This window comes from Rissa tridactyla, chromosome 2 (assembly GCF_028500815.1).
Source record: "Rissa tridactyla isolate bRisTri1 chromosome 2, bRisTri1.patW.cur.20221130, whole genome shotgun sequence".
Taxonomy (NCBI): domain Eukaryota; kingdom Metazoa; phylum Chordata; class Aves; order Charadriiformes; family Laridae; genus Rissa; species Rissa tridactyla.
The window spans coordinates 121,594,818-121,610,831 of record NC_071467.1 but is presented as its reverse complement, the minus strand read 5'-3'; the positions used below and the strand labels follow the sequence as shown (position 1 = coordinate 121,610,831).

General features: G+C 43.5%; 1 protein-coding gene across 2 annotated transcripts in view; it reads right to left on the bottom strand.

Annotated features, from left to right (window-relative positions):
* The window catches only part of ZNRF2 (zinc and ring finger 2), a 61,565-nt gene extending 48,959 nt beyond the window's left edge, over positions 1-12,606 (bottom strand). For both annotated transcript variants that reach the window (XR_008464867.1, XM_054191459.1), the window contains exon 1: positions 11,647-12,606. Coding sequence is in view for 1 of the 2 variants with exons in the window: in XM_054191459.1 (XP_054047434.1) it covers positions 11,647-12,121 (475 nt within the window). In the remaining variant the exon portion in view is untranslated. The remainder of the gene's footprint in view (positions 1-11,646) is intronic.
* Positions 12,607-16,014: the final 3,408 nt, after the last annotated feature.

Here is a 16,014-nt window from a genome sequence, read left to right as displayed (position 1 = left end):
GGATGCTTATGTTTTTCATTCATTTTAGTTCTGCATCTTTGTGGAATAATGTCAGGCCAGCCACATGTTGAATACAAACGTTTTGTTTTAAACTTGTTTCAAAGAAGGCTTGCATGCTACAGCTAACAGTTTTACAATTAAGATAGGCTGCAAGGGGACAGAGCTGCTAAACAGCCCATTAATAGTCCAAATCCATGAAGGGAAAAGGAAGAAAAATAAGAGTCCCTAGAGGTGCATCTTATAATTAGTATTTTGCTGCACTTTGTAAGACGCACAACATTTTACAAATATTACAGCTAAATAGAAGTAGAGACATTTTACTACTTGCAAGCATTTACGAGCCTTCCTCAGGTTGACAAATTATTTTGCATACCTTTGCATACCTGCAAGGCAAGGTATTTGTAGAGCAAAACAAGGGGAAGAATCAGAATAATCCGCAAATTGATACCATCTGATCTAGAACAGAACACCTTCAGGTCTCCCATTCTCAGTTCATCAGAGCTGTAGCTAGAGTAATTTCCACAATTACAGGTAGTATAGCCCAGCACCCTGTTTCTCCGTATAGTTATCAATCCAGATGCTCCACCAAATCAACAACATGGCTGTATAGCTTCTCAGACTCAGAAAGCCAACAACATTCAATACCATGCTACACCCTCATTTAGTACCACACTACACCTATACCTGCTGTTTTCATTAGTTAACTAATGAACAATTGGTGGAATGGCAGAGATGTAAGGAACAACCTGTGGATAGGAAAATACAAGAACCACCTCTCCAGTACACTTCAACAGGGATCCACTTCATTTTTGATGCTTTTGGCTACTTCTAGCTTAGCTGCTAAGTACATGTTTTTCATTAATAAAATACGAAATCTGTATGCCAGGATTTTCATGAGTAAATTAAACTCCAGCTAAAAGGGAGGTCAATATCATTAACCCACTATTAAAAATCAGGCAACAGCTGTAAATAAGCAAGTACTTTGCAGAGCAAGACCGTCATGTCCATTACAACAAATATAAGGCAAGTCATACTTAGCATTGATAAGGACTGTTCAGAGTATAATTTTTTCAAAGAGTTGAAAGAAATTACGGAAATTAATTCCCACTGACTTTTCTAGCACTACTAAAAGCAAAGATTGCAGCAGAGGTCCTGGAATCTTTTTGCTCTGTCACTTAATAATACTAAATAAAAAAATAAGTTAAAAGGTCTAACATTTAACAAGGTTTTTAAAAAAATATTTAGCCAGTGGTCAAAATTATCATGATCCAAGATCACAGCTAGCCACTCCCTAAAAGAGAATCAATACTGGCCAGCATTTAAAAAATAGAATGCTTTTGGCAACCACTCCATGAGTTCAGCTTCCAGGACAGCATAAACTTGCCTTATCTGTGTGGATAGGAACAAACCATCTCAACACTGTCAGCCCAAGCAGTCTCCATAAAGCTTAATTCTAGACCACTTTTGACAAATCAACAGACTTCCCCAACATATTAAACTGTTTAACGTCAAGAAATTACCTCACCTGAGCTTAAAACTCTTTGGAACATTTCTTCTGGATAAAGCTTTAAAGCAAAATGTACAATCATTAAATACATTTAAAAAGTTGGTTGCCTACACACCTGTAGAGGGAAGTCATATATACTCACCCAGACCACTAGAAGGAACTCTTGCCCCCCAGCTCCAAATGTGTCCATCGTTTCCTTTTGACTTCAGCTGAGCACAACTGCGTGCTTTACAACTGGAGGGGCACAGTGGAGACACAAAGGAGAATAACCTGGCCTGAGCACATCATCCCCACACTTGCATAACACAAGACACATTATTTGTGTTAGCCTTCTTATCTCTTTCCTTGCAGCAGAACTAGTCCCACATTTGCAAGGAACATTTTCTCCACTCCCTAGTTGCATGCTGTCACTGGATCTTGGTCTTATCAAGTGCGTGAAAAACAAAGTTTATTTTAGCACAACATTTATTACGCTAGCAATGGAATCTGTTCTTCCTCCAAACTGGAAGTTATTTCAGTAATGTATTTTATTTCTGTATATATTGTACATACAATATATACATACATACAATCTGTATGTACTGTATTTTGCTTTTATATAAAAGCTTTTTAAACACTTCGCTTTTTCACATCCATGGTTACAAAGAAGCCCAGTATCATCTGTCTTTACAAAACACACAAATTCATGGATATGAGACATTTGGATATAAACTAATCCAAGGCTGAGCTGTAGCAAACGTACAATTAAAACTAACTGAATTCAGTCCTGAAGAAGTAAGGCAATGCCTGTACCCTTGTTGTCTAGTATCTAAATGTTAATCTTCTAGTATACAAATGTTAGGACAACTGAATTAGATATTCAAAGACTGTTTCTTTGATATGTGAATTTCATGCTGTTTTCATTCACATGCATTCTAGTAGATCATTTCCTTTCAGCCAGCACCAGCCTTATGGCTCTCTTGCACAGGTGGAGCAGGTAATCTATTTCTTTACATAGGACATTAAAAATATCAAAGTAGTTTTACAGTTATGTTTTGTTATTTTGGAAACATAATTAATTAATAGATTGATAGAGCTTTAGCACAAAGTGGGGTGTTTTTTGTTTTGAACTCAGACAAACATCTACTTGTACTACTCCCAATATAGAAAGGAAACAAGTATCTATCCACACTGGTCTGACTACCTCTAACAACTATACCCATAAGAATAAGGGGGGGGGGGGGGGGCAGACGACACACAAAACCAAAACACTCAAATCAACCCTAATTGACCATTAAGGTTGCACAATCACAACAATGAAAAAATAGAAAGCTCTAGGAAGAAAGTTGCATAGGTAACCCTCTATTTGCGCACTTCACACCTGAACTCAGTAATACTACCTTTCAGGACACTTCATCAAAATCACCTCTGAAGATGAATCATGCTTATCCACTTTAAAAGACTATAGGAGGCCTAGGCCATTTGCTGCACAAGCGTAATATGCCTTCCAACATTCATAATGCAGAGGTGTGATTTTAAACTCATTCCTCCCAAAGGACAGCAAAACACCCCATAAAATGGGCAGCAAATCCTGAAGTCTGGCATCTTAGGTTACTAAAGTCATCCTTACTTTAGGCTACTCTAGCCATCCTTACTGATGCAGCAAAGACAATGACAAGAAAGAGAACTGCCTCATGGTGAAAGCAGTTAAGTGACCATAGAGAACTGCATTTTACTATTGTTACTGTTCTTTATATTCTGAAGATTGTCCACAATTATCTCTCTGAAATTTGCTTAACTGATGATGCTCTGCTCTATCTGGTAGGGCCACAGCATTTTCTCAAGATGGGCGAGATCTTTCCCCATGCTGGAATTTCAATCCATATTCATGCTCAAGGAGTGATGTTCTCCAGCTCACAAGAAGTAAAACTCCCGACAGCTGCAGGAAGGCAGGATTCAAAAGCGGCATGACTTTCAGGGTACTCTCCAGGATTTTTGGCAGGGACATAGTTTATTTTCTAAGTTTTCTGAAAGACTATCACCAGACTGTTCGAGATTTCAATATAAAAGAAAAATTTTGAAGATTCTCAAAATACCGTGTGTTCAGGCAATATACAGAAAGCACTTCTAAGCAGACCTTTCTTTTGCTACACATGGAAAACCGCACCAGTTTTAAATTTCTTTCATGAAGGCCACATCTGTTAGTGTACACTATGACAGCTTTTATTTTAGCAGCACAGAACAACTGCATTTAGGTTACACACAGTGCAATTCAGCGAGAACTCATCCTTCAATTTTGTGTCAAATTCAATACTTGAAGACAGGTGCATCTGTATTTCAATGAGACATGGCTCCCTCCTCTTTTTGCATTAAGTCTTAATGATTTCAGAAATGTGGTAAGTCCCTTAACTCTATTTCAACTCAAGCAAATGTATATACATCTGTACTTTATGGAAAAAAAAATTTCCAGGAGAATATAACTAAAGATTCATTTTCCCCCACAGAATAGCCTTTCTGCATGTTCAAGCAATGTGCTAGAATAAATAACGAAGAATGTTATTTACTAGCGTTGATACTACTCCAGATGCTCAACTAACCTCTCATATCTAAAAACTCCACCTTCAATTTTTAAAACCATAAAGAAATTGCAGTATAAATCAATCTGACACAGCGACTAATTATGGTAGCCAGACTAGGAAGTGTTTTGGAACACCATTAGTTTTAAAAGCCATTTACAGTTAAAATGTTGCTAAACAATTGCTTTATATAAATAACACTTCATATGGAAAGCCAAATATATTGTAACAGCTCATTTTTTTCTTGCCACTATTCTTAGGTGAATTTATTATAAGTTACTAGAAGACATGCAAAGTGCATGCCAGATGAGAACTCTGTATTTATAGCACACTAAGTCGGTCAGCAAACAGAATCTACTAAAAATATCCACAATGGTATGCAGCACACCCACCCTTTGGGGACTATTCAAAGGCTGTGGTGGTCTGATTTTTAGACAGAGCAGACAAGAAAGAAGAAAACACCCAGGTAGGTCAGTCACAAAAGGCTAAGAGTAACGGAGTCAAATCCCATACAATGCTTCACACCCTGTTTGGCAGGTAGTCAGACATCCCAAGCCCTAGGAGATTTTCCTGTGTGCTTCCTGATCTCTCCAGGCCAATACTATGCAATCTCCATGCAGGGAACAGAAGCACGTGCCAAGTGAAAGTGAGAACCAACTCATTCTTACTATGGCTTACCCTCCCATTTTTGCGAGCATCAGGAATTTGAAGCCTAACAACAGGCACCCACCAGGCAGCTCTGGATGCACACCGAGACATCCTTATGAAAATCACGGTGATCATTTACAAAGGAAAGGTATCTTTGGGAAAATAGGCACTTGTTTAGGAAATATCTAAGGAGAGAACAGACAGCTAAAACACTTTCCTGGATGCCTATGAAGTGCTGTTCTGATTTTACTCAGGTAATCACGGTTTTGACACAAATAGTTTTTATTTATAAGGTAAAAACTCAGAGCGCTCAAAGGTTTCTCACTGTTTCTTTTCACAGGTTAAACATCTGCAAGAACATGTTCTATTACCACAGTAAATTAACACAATCTATAGAAATGACCACACATCTCTCCTGAAACTAATTAAACCATTAAAGAGCAGCAGACGCACTGCAGAAAAATCTTGAAAATAATAAAAATTTGGTTCATACATCTGCAAATAGCAGGGAAAACCTATGCAAAAAGCTTCATAACATTATTCAAAACTTAAAAGTTTTCATGCAAGGCTAAGACAGCAAATCAAGAACATTTACATGATGAAGTTTTCCATGAGCAGCTGGCAGGAACAGGAGAGGAGAACTTACCCAAACAGATGGGTAGGCAATGTGTTTTAAAAATAGTTTTGAATTTCTAGCAGCAGCAAAAGGCTTTCTTTATAAGACAAAGAAATTACTTGGGAGGTTGTCAGAGACTAGTCTGCAATTATGTGAGCGAACATGAGGCGAGGCACACTGTCAGGATATCGGGGCTGGATTTGGTATTCAGAAGACATTAGAGGAAAGCCTTTGTTTGAACTGGCACTGCAAAGGCTCAATCAGGTATTATCACTGTCTTGATAGCCAAAAGAAATATTTATATATGCCATTACAATTAGGCTGTTTCCTTTTCTTCAAACCGTTAACTATTTACGTTTCTCCCCTAAATGCAATACTGCCATTTTTATTATTTGGCTTCTCCTACCCCTTTTTGTTTACCATACAGTAGGAAGAAAAAGAAGCCCTTCAAAACTCCTCTGACGCTTCAGTCTTTACTCCAGTGCTCTAAGCCCCTTATCATCACAGAGACCCTGCTCCCTCTTCAAGTGAAGGAAACCCACGACCGCACCGAGGGGCTTCAGGACTACCAGAAGATCCAAACAGTGATCATTTAGTTCTTTTAGCTCATTTGTCAAAATATGTAACATTTGAGACTAAAACCAGCCTGCTGACTGAGCTGGAGCAGATGGGTGGTGGTAGCGGACTTTTTGCTTCTTATTCCTGTCCCCCATCCACTCCTTAGGAGAGTTTACGTCTCTGCTGCCAACCAGGAACTGTACGCTGCCCACTATATGTATGCAGGAACAGAAGAGCCCGCTAAACGAAAGAATAGCAAGACCCTGGAAAGTGACTGGATTCCTCAAATTCATCTGTCAGAACACCTGAAACTCCCTATCCATAGACTTCATCCTTGGACTGCTTTCCTAGCACATTGGAATTTTCAATCTGCATTTTGCTTAATGGAATGATAATACATCTCCAAAACCTCCCATATCTTCAGCGACTGCTGAAGTGACACTTTCTTACCTTGGATTCAACTCATAGGCATAACTGAAGAGAAAAGGAGGCTCACATCTATCTTCCCCCCAGTCTGTGGTTGTTGTGAAGTTATCTGTATGTGTACAGACATGTTTGAATTTCTCTCAGCTCCCAAAATGGTCTCCATTTTAACCTCCTTCTACAACCAGCAGGCTTCAGCCAGCCTCTCATTGTTATTGCTCTCATTTTTATAGAGTGGACAAACATAGATATGATTGTGTTTCACTGGTGCAGCCAAGTGAATAGAAAAAAATCAAACCATCAAAGCAGAGACAGCCTCTCAGCTTTCACTGCTCTGCACCTTGAAAGACCTATGAACAGCAACAGCAAAACTATCTGAAAATGCATATGGGATTTTTTGTGTTCACAACAGCAAATAGCAGTGTTATCATACCTCTGAAAAAAGACAGAATTTGTATGGGAAAGTTATCACTTTTATTAGACTAAATCCTTATGCTCCTTCCTCATTCTGAATGGTTAGGAAGTAATTTAGAGAAATATACATTGTCTGAAAGATTCACTAGCCTTCCTCAAATATAAAAAAAAAAAAATTTCCAACTGCCAGGAAAAGAAGGTATATCAAGCAGTACACCAAGGCACACAGGCTGCAACTGCAATAGCAAGTTTCACTACTTCTAACACGTTTCACACGCACGGGATATCTGAATAGTCTCATTGCAAAGCACGCTTCCCAACACGTCTCCCAAGTCAGGGGGCGAAGACCTCAGAGCTACAACTTTGGCCAGGAAAACAGGAGCAGCATTGAAGTCTGAAATGTTTAAGAGTTTCATGATTTCTCAAAGCAATAGTACTTGCGTGAGTACTACTGGGAGAGAAGGGCAAGGAAGTGACCAAGCCAATAGTCACTCCCCTGCCACTTCCTCCCCCAAAAAAAGGTGTGAGAAAGATGAAGAGAACCTGAAAAACATATTAAAATGTAACATATATCTAAACAGATCAGATGGAAAACAAAACAAGATGCAGCTTTCTAGGCAGTTTGAGAGATGTCTAAAAAACTTCTTTTCAGAGACTTCACATCGTTCTTCTACTGATTTCCACTTCCCACAATCCAACAAGTAATTCAGGTTATAACCTGTGGATTTCGTGAACTTTCTTCTACAGAATGAAGAATTCATTCAATACTTCTACCAGCTATTATTACAAACAAATGCTGTAAGGTTCTACCCATACTGTGTTACATACATTCAGTAGCTGGTGATAAATCCTGCACTGTAAAGTACTTCATAAAAAAGCCTGATCATTATTTGGCTTGAGAAGAATGTAACAAACTTCTCCTAATGAAACTGAACAGATGCAACTTAATCTCCAAATTATTACTCCAAGTCTTGACATAGGCCTGAAAGCTGTTAACAGTTGTACCTGACAACACTGTATGTTTAAAAACCTGTCTATAAATACGTCATATAAAATTGTATATGACTGTATATAACACAATCTGAGATTTTGTATAATACTTGTATGATCTCTGCTCAATGAACTTGAATGAAGAACTGATGTGGAAATTTAAACGACTCAATACGTAACATTTCTGCTCTCTTCAGTTGAATTTTTACATATTCTTCCCTAGGAGACCTTGAAAGACAAAAAATATTTAAAGGCTTTATTCTTGTCTTATAACAATATTCCCAAGAAGAGATTTAAATTTGAACGCCAGAAGGATATTTATAGTGTTTTTACCAAGAATTCTCCCTGCTGTGACCACCCAGAAACAGGATCACAAACATGAAGTGGGTTCTGAGGAGCTGTCAACATTTTAAGTGACGGAAGTAACACATCAGCAGTTACCCAAAGCAAAGAAAATTTTTAAAAAGTCCATTTTTAGATGAACCATTTGCTGCAAGCAACATTGATAAAAATAAGCTATATTGTAATTACAGCGGTAGCTTTGCTACAGTGCTGACAGTCTACGCAGGAACACTTACTGCCTAAAAACACAGTGGAAAAACTAACTGTAGATCTTGGGGCCAACTCTTCTACACGCTGTTCTTAACAGGAGGTAAGAATATTTACTTTGGGGCTGGGAGAGAGGGGAAGTCCCATTCACTGAGGAACAGAGTGGGAAAACACAGGTCAAAATTCCTGATAACAGTGTTATCACCTTAAAGGAAGCTGGAACTTGGCACTGTGTTGCAAGAAAGCTCGAACGTCACGTGCAAGTTTGGCCTCTGCATCTGGGAGTGCCATAAGATCTTATGGAATTTGGGTCTTGCTCTGCTTAATGCTCTAAGCCTACTCCAGACATGCTTGCAGCACAAAGTTAAACACATATATATTTATTTTATTGTGAGACCAAGTCCCTGATTATTCAGTGAATTGGGCCCTTCCTGAGGTGAGACGTAAGGTTACAGAGCAGTATTTACTCTGTTACACTGATCATAAAGGTGCACCAGCCTGAGGTCAGACAGGAAGATCGGACCCTTAGAGGCAGGAAAGGCTGCTGTTACTACAGTTCCTATTAAAGGAACACAGAAAGTAACTGATCATACTTTCCAATACATTAACATCCAATAACATAATACTTTTTATATTCTCATTCAAATGGCATATTAACAAGCATAGTATGGATTTAAGTATGCTACATTAGAGAGTTAATATTTATACATTACTTCAGCATGCAAAGCTGCTCAGTAAAAGTGACAATAGAGTGTAATTCACTAATGGCAAATTAATTACAGTAATTTAACAAATACAACACCCACATGTCACTGATTGATGAAGCCAAGCAGTATGCCTAAAAACAAATAGTTGGAGATTCAGTTCAACTTATGGAAGTTATTCTTGTTCTCCTTTTTTATTTTAATTTTCATAGAATTGCTGCACTAAACCTCAAAATTAATTTCAGTTGTTTTCAAGATAAAAAGAAACAATTCAGCTAATTTGCAAGTTACAAAACAAGGGAGGGGACTTCAAACATGCTTATGATACACAAGATAAATGCCAGATACCACACCTAGACAAGCTTGAGCTAGTTACCATCAGGACAAAAACAATGCTTCAAGTTATTTTTCACCATGCTGATGCTACTAAATGTATGATCTCCAGTGGGGCTACTCATTTCCAGCAAGTTATTGCAAGGCATCAAGAAAACACAAAGCATGCAACTAAATAAGGATGCCAACATTCAATGTGATATGGTATAATGTATCCCTGATATCACAGAATATTTAAATTGCAAAACAGAATAATGTTTCAAGTTGTGAAGGCCTTCTTCACAGGTGTTGCAGTACCATGATTAAACAGTTATTCATCCCAATAAGAAATACTAAGATTTTTAAAAGAGAAAAAGCAAGTAGATTCATGATCATCTTATGACCACATAAGGACACTATATTTTGAAACTTGCTACTCAAACCCCTAATATATGTATTCCTCACTTATTAATCAGTAGATGAAGAGGCTGTACCCATACTAGCACTTTTCCTCACCAGGAAAAGCAAGAAGCTTTGCATCATTTCAGTCTTATGTCCTCTTTAATATGCTAATTTCAGAGATTTGCAAAATATGGTGTAGTACAGCAATTAGTAGACTGTTACATGCCATAGAAAAGTATGATCAAATTCAGAGTTATTCTGAAGAGACCTTTGTGCATCTAAATAAACAGATGGTTATTGATCCTCATCACCGCATTTACATTTAATCCAGTCCCTCCTGGAAGCAAGGCAGGTTGCAAGACAATGTTTAAGTGAGGAGGAAAAAAAAAAGTTTTACCTTTGAGCAACAACTGGCTACATATTTTAATGATTTCCTTGTGCTTAGCAAGAACTGCACAATACTCCGTGGTAGGGCATCCCTTCATCACTAAGAGAAAAGCATGCACCTTCTTCCCCCACAAGCTACCTTGACAGTGTAATGAGCATCCTTGCAACAAAGCACTCCTATTGAGCAGCTCGGTACTATGAGATCAGTTACGCTTTCTTAAGGGCAAATATTCCTTTGTTATAACAGAGTTTGACAGCTTTCTGTTAATGTTCAACCACTGCATTGGGAGGAAGCAGTTTTAGATCTAGGAAGTAACAGCTATACTGTCTTCAGGTCAACACACCAACAACATAAGGTGGCAGGCCATGTGACAGAAACCTTGCGCACTCTATGGGGGTGAGACTGAAGAGAGCTCTGCTTTGGCTAAAACTAGGCTGCACTACAGAAAAGAAGAAAACACAGTCTGCTATAAATATTCACAAACAGATTAGCTAGAATACAGAAACATATGAGTTTTACATTAGCTTCCTCTTTCCCCAAAGAAAGCGTTTGGGGAAGTTGGTTAGTGCTTAGACAGGCATACATATATATATAAGAATTATCAAAAGAATGAAGTCATTAAAAAAGTCACCTTGCACCTTAACGTTTGACTTATACAACAACGACCTTTAGAATAAGCAGTACTGAAAGTAGTCAGCAACACTGAAAGCAGCTGGCAACTTACAAGCAGACTTTTAAGGTCTTTAAGGTAAAGAACACAGGCAATAAACTGCAAGTCCTATACCAGCCCTATTCATCTCAATATCACAGGAGAGACAAAAAAAACCAACCTATGACAACTTGCTCCACGTTTAATATGCCTCTTAAAGGGCCTCAGCTTGGTTAATTCAGAGTTCACCCGAGTGTTTCTCCTGCCTCAAGAGCACGTGTGGCCATCCTCAACATTGTACGGTACCGGTGCTGCAAGCCTGTACTTGAGCGGCAGTGACAGCTATCCGGCTCTACTCATCTCTTGGGGGGAAAATAAACAAAGAAACTTACTTTAACTTCTGTTTTTCTTAATAAGACTTTCAGAAGAACCCGAGAACTTAGAAAGAGGAACAAGCATCAGCCACGTATTAATCAGTACCTTAAAGAGGTGTTTGGTCCGATTTTAGAATAAACGGCGGAGACACATGATCCAATTAAATTCTAATTATGTAAGTAGTCGGCAAGAGTATTTACACAGGCACTGATTACAGCTATTAGAGTCTAAAGTCACCGGCCGGAGAGTCTCCGCTTCCTCTTCGCAGTCCCGACCGCACCGCCGCGGGGTTCGTTTCATTTTTAACCTCCCCCTTTCACAGCTCTCGTTACAAACAATAGGAGACGGTTGGCCTGACACCCCCCCACCCCCTCCTCCAAACCGTGTCCCCCTCCGGCGGGCGCCAGCCTGGAAGAGCCGCCGTTCTCCTCAAAGTGATGATTCATTACCCGTCCCACCTCCGGGCCGGGAAAGGAACCCCCCCCACCTCACCCAGACCCCCAGCTCCGCAGCAGCGGGAGAGGCGGCTAAACCCTCCCGCCGCGCTGGCCCTTACCTCCGAACAGGTGCGGCGAGAGGTGAGCAGGCAGCGAGCCGATCACTAGCCGGGGCCCGCCGGAGGAGCCGCTGCCGCCGCCTCCCCCCGCGGGCCGCTCCCGGCCGCCCTCCTCCGGGGTGCTGTTGACCGAGTCCTGCGAGCCGTAGGGACCGCTGCTGTGGGGGATGTTGAAGGCGGACTGCGCGGCCCGGGCCCCGGAGGCCGTGGCCCCCCCTAAGGACCTGCTCCGGGGTGCCGACCCCGCGGCACCCCCCGCTGTGGCCGCCGCCGCTCCTCCTGCCGCCGTCGCGCCGCCAGGAGCGGCATGAGGCGCCGCCGCCAGGTGCGCGTACCGCCCGCCAGCGCCGGCCGAGCGCCCGCCGGTCCCGTTAGCGCCGCCGCTGCTGCTGCTGCTGGAGGAAGGTAAATCCCCGCCCGAGTACGCCCGGGTGCGGCCGTTGGCGGCGGTGGGGCTGCTCTGCTTCGCGCCCATGGTCCCGCCGCCGCCTGGCGCTGCCCGGTGCCCTTCGCCGCCGCCTTCCCCGCGGCGCCTGGGGACGGCGGGAGTCCGGCCCCGGCGGGGGCGATCCGAGGCGCGGGTCGCGCCGGGGAGGGGGAAGAGGGTGCGCCGGGGGAGGGGAACGGGTCGCTCGGTGGGTCGGTGTCGAGAGGGGAGAGCCGCCCGCCGGGATCCGGCTCAGCTGGCGGCCCCGGCGCGGCCGTTGCTGGCGGGTCTGGGGCGCCACCATGAGCTGCTCGGGACGGTGCTGGCTCCCGCCGGGCGGCCGCTCGGCCCCGCCACTGCTGCTGCTGTGCTCGCCGCCGCCGTGACCGCTGCCGCCATCCTCCTCCTCCGCTGAGCCCTGTGGGGGGCAACGGCGGCAGCAGCGCCGCCGAGGCCGCTCGCTCGCCCGCGGCGCACCGTGCCTGTGCCGAGGGAGGCGGGAGGGGGCGGTCACCCCAGCGCAGCCGCTCCTCTACCGTGTCGCCATACTGGGGGCGGCACCAGCGGGCGGGATGGGGAGCGGTTACGGGCGGCGGGGGCCGCCGCCTCTCCTTCCCCCCCGCCACTCCGCTCCGCCCCGCCCCGCCTTTTGCCCCTTCTCCTCACGCAAGGTGCGGGGCAGCGCCAGGAGGGCGAGGCCGCCCGCGGGGCTACCAGCCTTCGGTCCCCGCGGGAGGGAGAGTCCCCGAGGCGGGGCCGCTGGGAGCGCGGGGCTGAGGCGAGAACCTGCCGGGGGGTAGGGGGGGAGGAATGCGAAGGGGGGACGCGGCTGCCTGCTCGCATGGAAGGGGGAAGCCAGGCGGGGCGCCGGAGCGGCCGCCCCGGCCAGGAAGGAGTTAAAAGCCCAACTGCTGCCGGCAGCAGGCGAGCTGTGGTGGCTGCGGGCCGGGCGCGCGCGGCGGCCGTTAGGGGCGGCCGTTGGCGGTGCCCGCGAGCCCTGGTCGGGCGGCGCCGGCGGCGGCCGCCGCCCCCCCCTCCCTTCAGCGCGGGGTCCCGCCGGGTGAAGGAGAGGAGCGGCTGCGGCGGAGCGGGGTGGTGCCGCCCGCCCGCCCGCCCGGGGAACCGGTGCCCCGCTGCCGCGCCGCTGCTCAGTTTGCCGTCACAGCTTCAGCAAAGCGCCCGGGTGCCCGCGGGCGCGCTGCTCGGCTGGGCCGCGCACCGGCTGAGGGGCGATGGGCCCGGCCCGCCGGTCCCCCTGCCTGGGTTTGGCGGGGTGGTTGGCGTAAGGGCCGCTCATCCCCCAGCCGGGAGCTTTTCCCGGGTAGGGGACTTGCAACCCCGTCGGTTTGCCGTGAGCCTCGGTTCTGGTGGTATGTGCGGGGGAGAAGCTGTGCAAGAAGGATGAAAATCTCATATCTCTTTGGTTCACAGGCGGTATAGGAAAATCCTGTGGACCTCGATCTCTCAGTCAATCCTTTTGTAAAGCTCTCATCAATAATAACGGAAGTTTTTCTCTCAACAGTCAAAAATTTTTTCCCTGCGAATTATACCAATGTAGATGACAGGCTCGGTTTGCTCATGACAACAACCAGAGACACAATTATTTTGTTCTGTAAAAGTATGTGATATTGAATGTCATAGACATTGGATTTGTATGAACATGATTCCCGCAGTCAGGCATCCAAGGTAAACTGTTTGTTTTTATGAATTATCATCTACTCTAAGATAAGATATGTCACCATGAAGCAGTGCTATTACACCATCTTGGGACTTTCCGTCATGCAGTCTAGGTAAAGATCTCGACTATGTGCCTGTGTCATAATTGCATAGTAGCCAAGCAATACAGTTAATATGATAAAACAGATCAAAACCTTAATTAATATACAAAGTATTATGTAACATTTGTTCTATACGTATTACATGTATGTTATTACATGTATTATATATAAGTAACGTACAAACGTAACACGTAATAATTTAGTACTCATCCTCAGATGGGAATAGGTGCAAAGGCCTCCCTTTCCCCCTTCTTTCACCATCTACATTACAACTGCATGCAGTTGCTTTCTGGCATCAGAGCAGCTCACAGAGATGTCAGAGGTTACCAGCCCTAAATCTTTGTTCCAACACCGCTTTCCTGGGTAGCTGAGCTACTCTGTGAATAATCTGAACCCCGTTTAGAGGATGCTGCTGTAAAATGTTGCCGGTTTCAGTAAGAGGCAGTGATTCCACAGCTGTCTCATGAACAGCTTGGTCTTTTGTCTGCTGGGTGCCGGGCAGACAGCTGGGGTCGATAATCTGCCGTCCCAAGCTATGCCATCCCCACTTGTGAATGATAAGCTGCGGTCTCTGGTAGCGGTGGTAGATACCCCAAGGTAGATCAAGCACAAGCACTTTCTGGTTCAGTTTCCTACAGAAAGAAAATCAGTGTGAATACACTGTCTGCTCTATGACTGGTTACTTTTGAAACCCTTGGCCTGCTTCAGCCAAATCTCTCTCAGACACTAATAGTATAGAAAATATGCAGTTGTGTAGAAGATAGAGATCCTGTTAATGTTCCCACAGAAGGGAAAGCTACTGTAGGAATTCCTATCTTGCTAGACTCCAAGACTCTGCATGGGCAAAGGATGTTGCAGACATGACTCATAATTTCTGCTGCTCACAGAATGCCTGTGGCATGTTCAGCCCTATCGGAGAAGGTCTAGAGGACAGCATGCTCAGAGTTTTATGGATTTTTTAAAATTTCCACGACTCAGTGCTAGTGGAGCTGGTCAGCTGCTGGAATAAACAGCATTTTGAAATTAGTACATTGCTACACAGTACCACAGTACTTTCTGTAATTTTTTTACAGTGGATCTAAGAGTTGAGCAGGTATTAAATACAGACTATATTTGACTGTGAATAAGCTTTTATTCAGTTTAGGATTAAATGATAAAGTCTATGGGGAAAAAAAAAAAGCCCTCAAGACATCCAAACAGTTACTCAGTCTTACAGTCAGAAAATTACATTTCATAGAATATTTCACAGAAGTCACAACAACAGGGCAGTCTGTGTTCCCTTCTCAGAGAGCATGGCTGTTCCCAGTGCAATGTGATTTTCTTTTTTTGGGGCTTCAGTTTTTGTTTTGCATCCAGAGAATATATTTGCAGGTCTCTCACTATCAAGCATGAGGCTAAGCAGGACACATACCTCAAAGAACACCTACATCTTCAGAAAAGCAATGTAACATGCTTCTGAGCCAGCTTTCTCCCCTTCATCTTTCCGGTCCCTCTTAAAAATGGTTGAATAGAAATTTTTCTACATATGGAAATTTGCTTTATAGAGCCAACAGTACAGTTAGGTTTCCAAGCTAACATTTTGTCTGACAAATGACTGTCTATTAGCCGTTAAATCTTGTAGAGGCAAGTACCTGGCACTGTAACCTCCACCCATTTGTTCATTAATATACTCCAGAAGTAGTTTGCATAAAAATTTCAATTTCCTACCCAGCATGGAAAATAACCAGTGACAAGAGGTGCACAGAGAAAGGAGAACATCTTGCTGCTGACCATATTTCCACAAATCTCAAGAACTTGTTGGAAAGCAGATAGTTATATAAAAATTTACTTCTATAGGCCTGTATGGCTGAATGCTGTTATTATTCCTGTAGAAACTTATCTAGGGAATCTTATTCATAATTAAATAAGCATAAAATAGGAACTAACCTTCTTGTTCTTTGTCCAGGGTAGTGGAAAAAAACTGGTCTAGACAGGCAAATACACTTACTGTTCTTTGTTATAAGCTGCATACCTCCGCTTCAGTTCTGGTTACACTACCTTGTCTATCAGCAAGTAAAAATAATGAACTTGTTTCTTGACCAGTTTCCTTGAAAATACCAGGTGGCAGGTGTGCCATAGGCATACAAAATTAGCTATAAATTTATAATATTGCACATTTTGGAA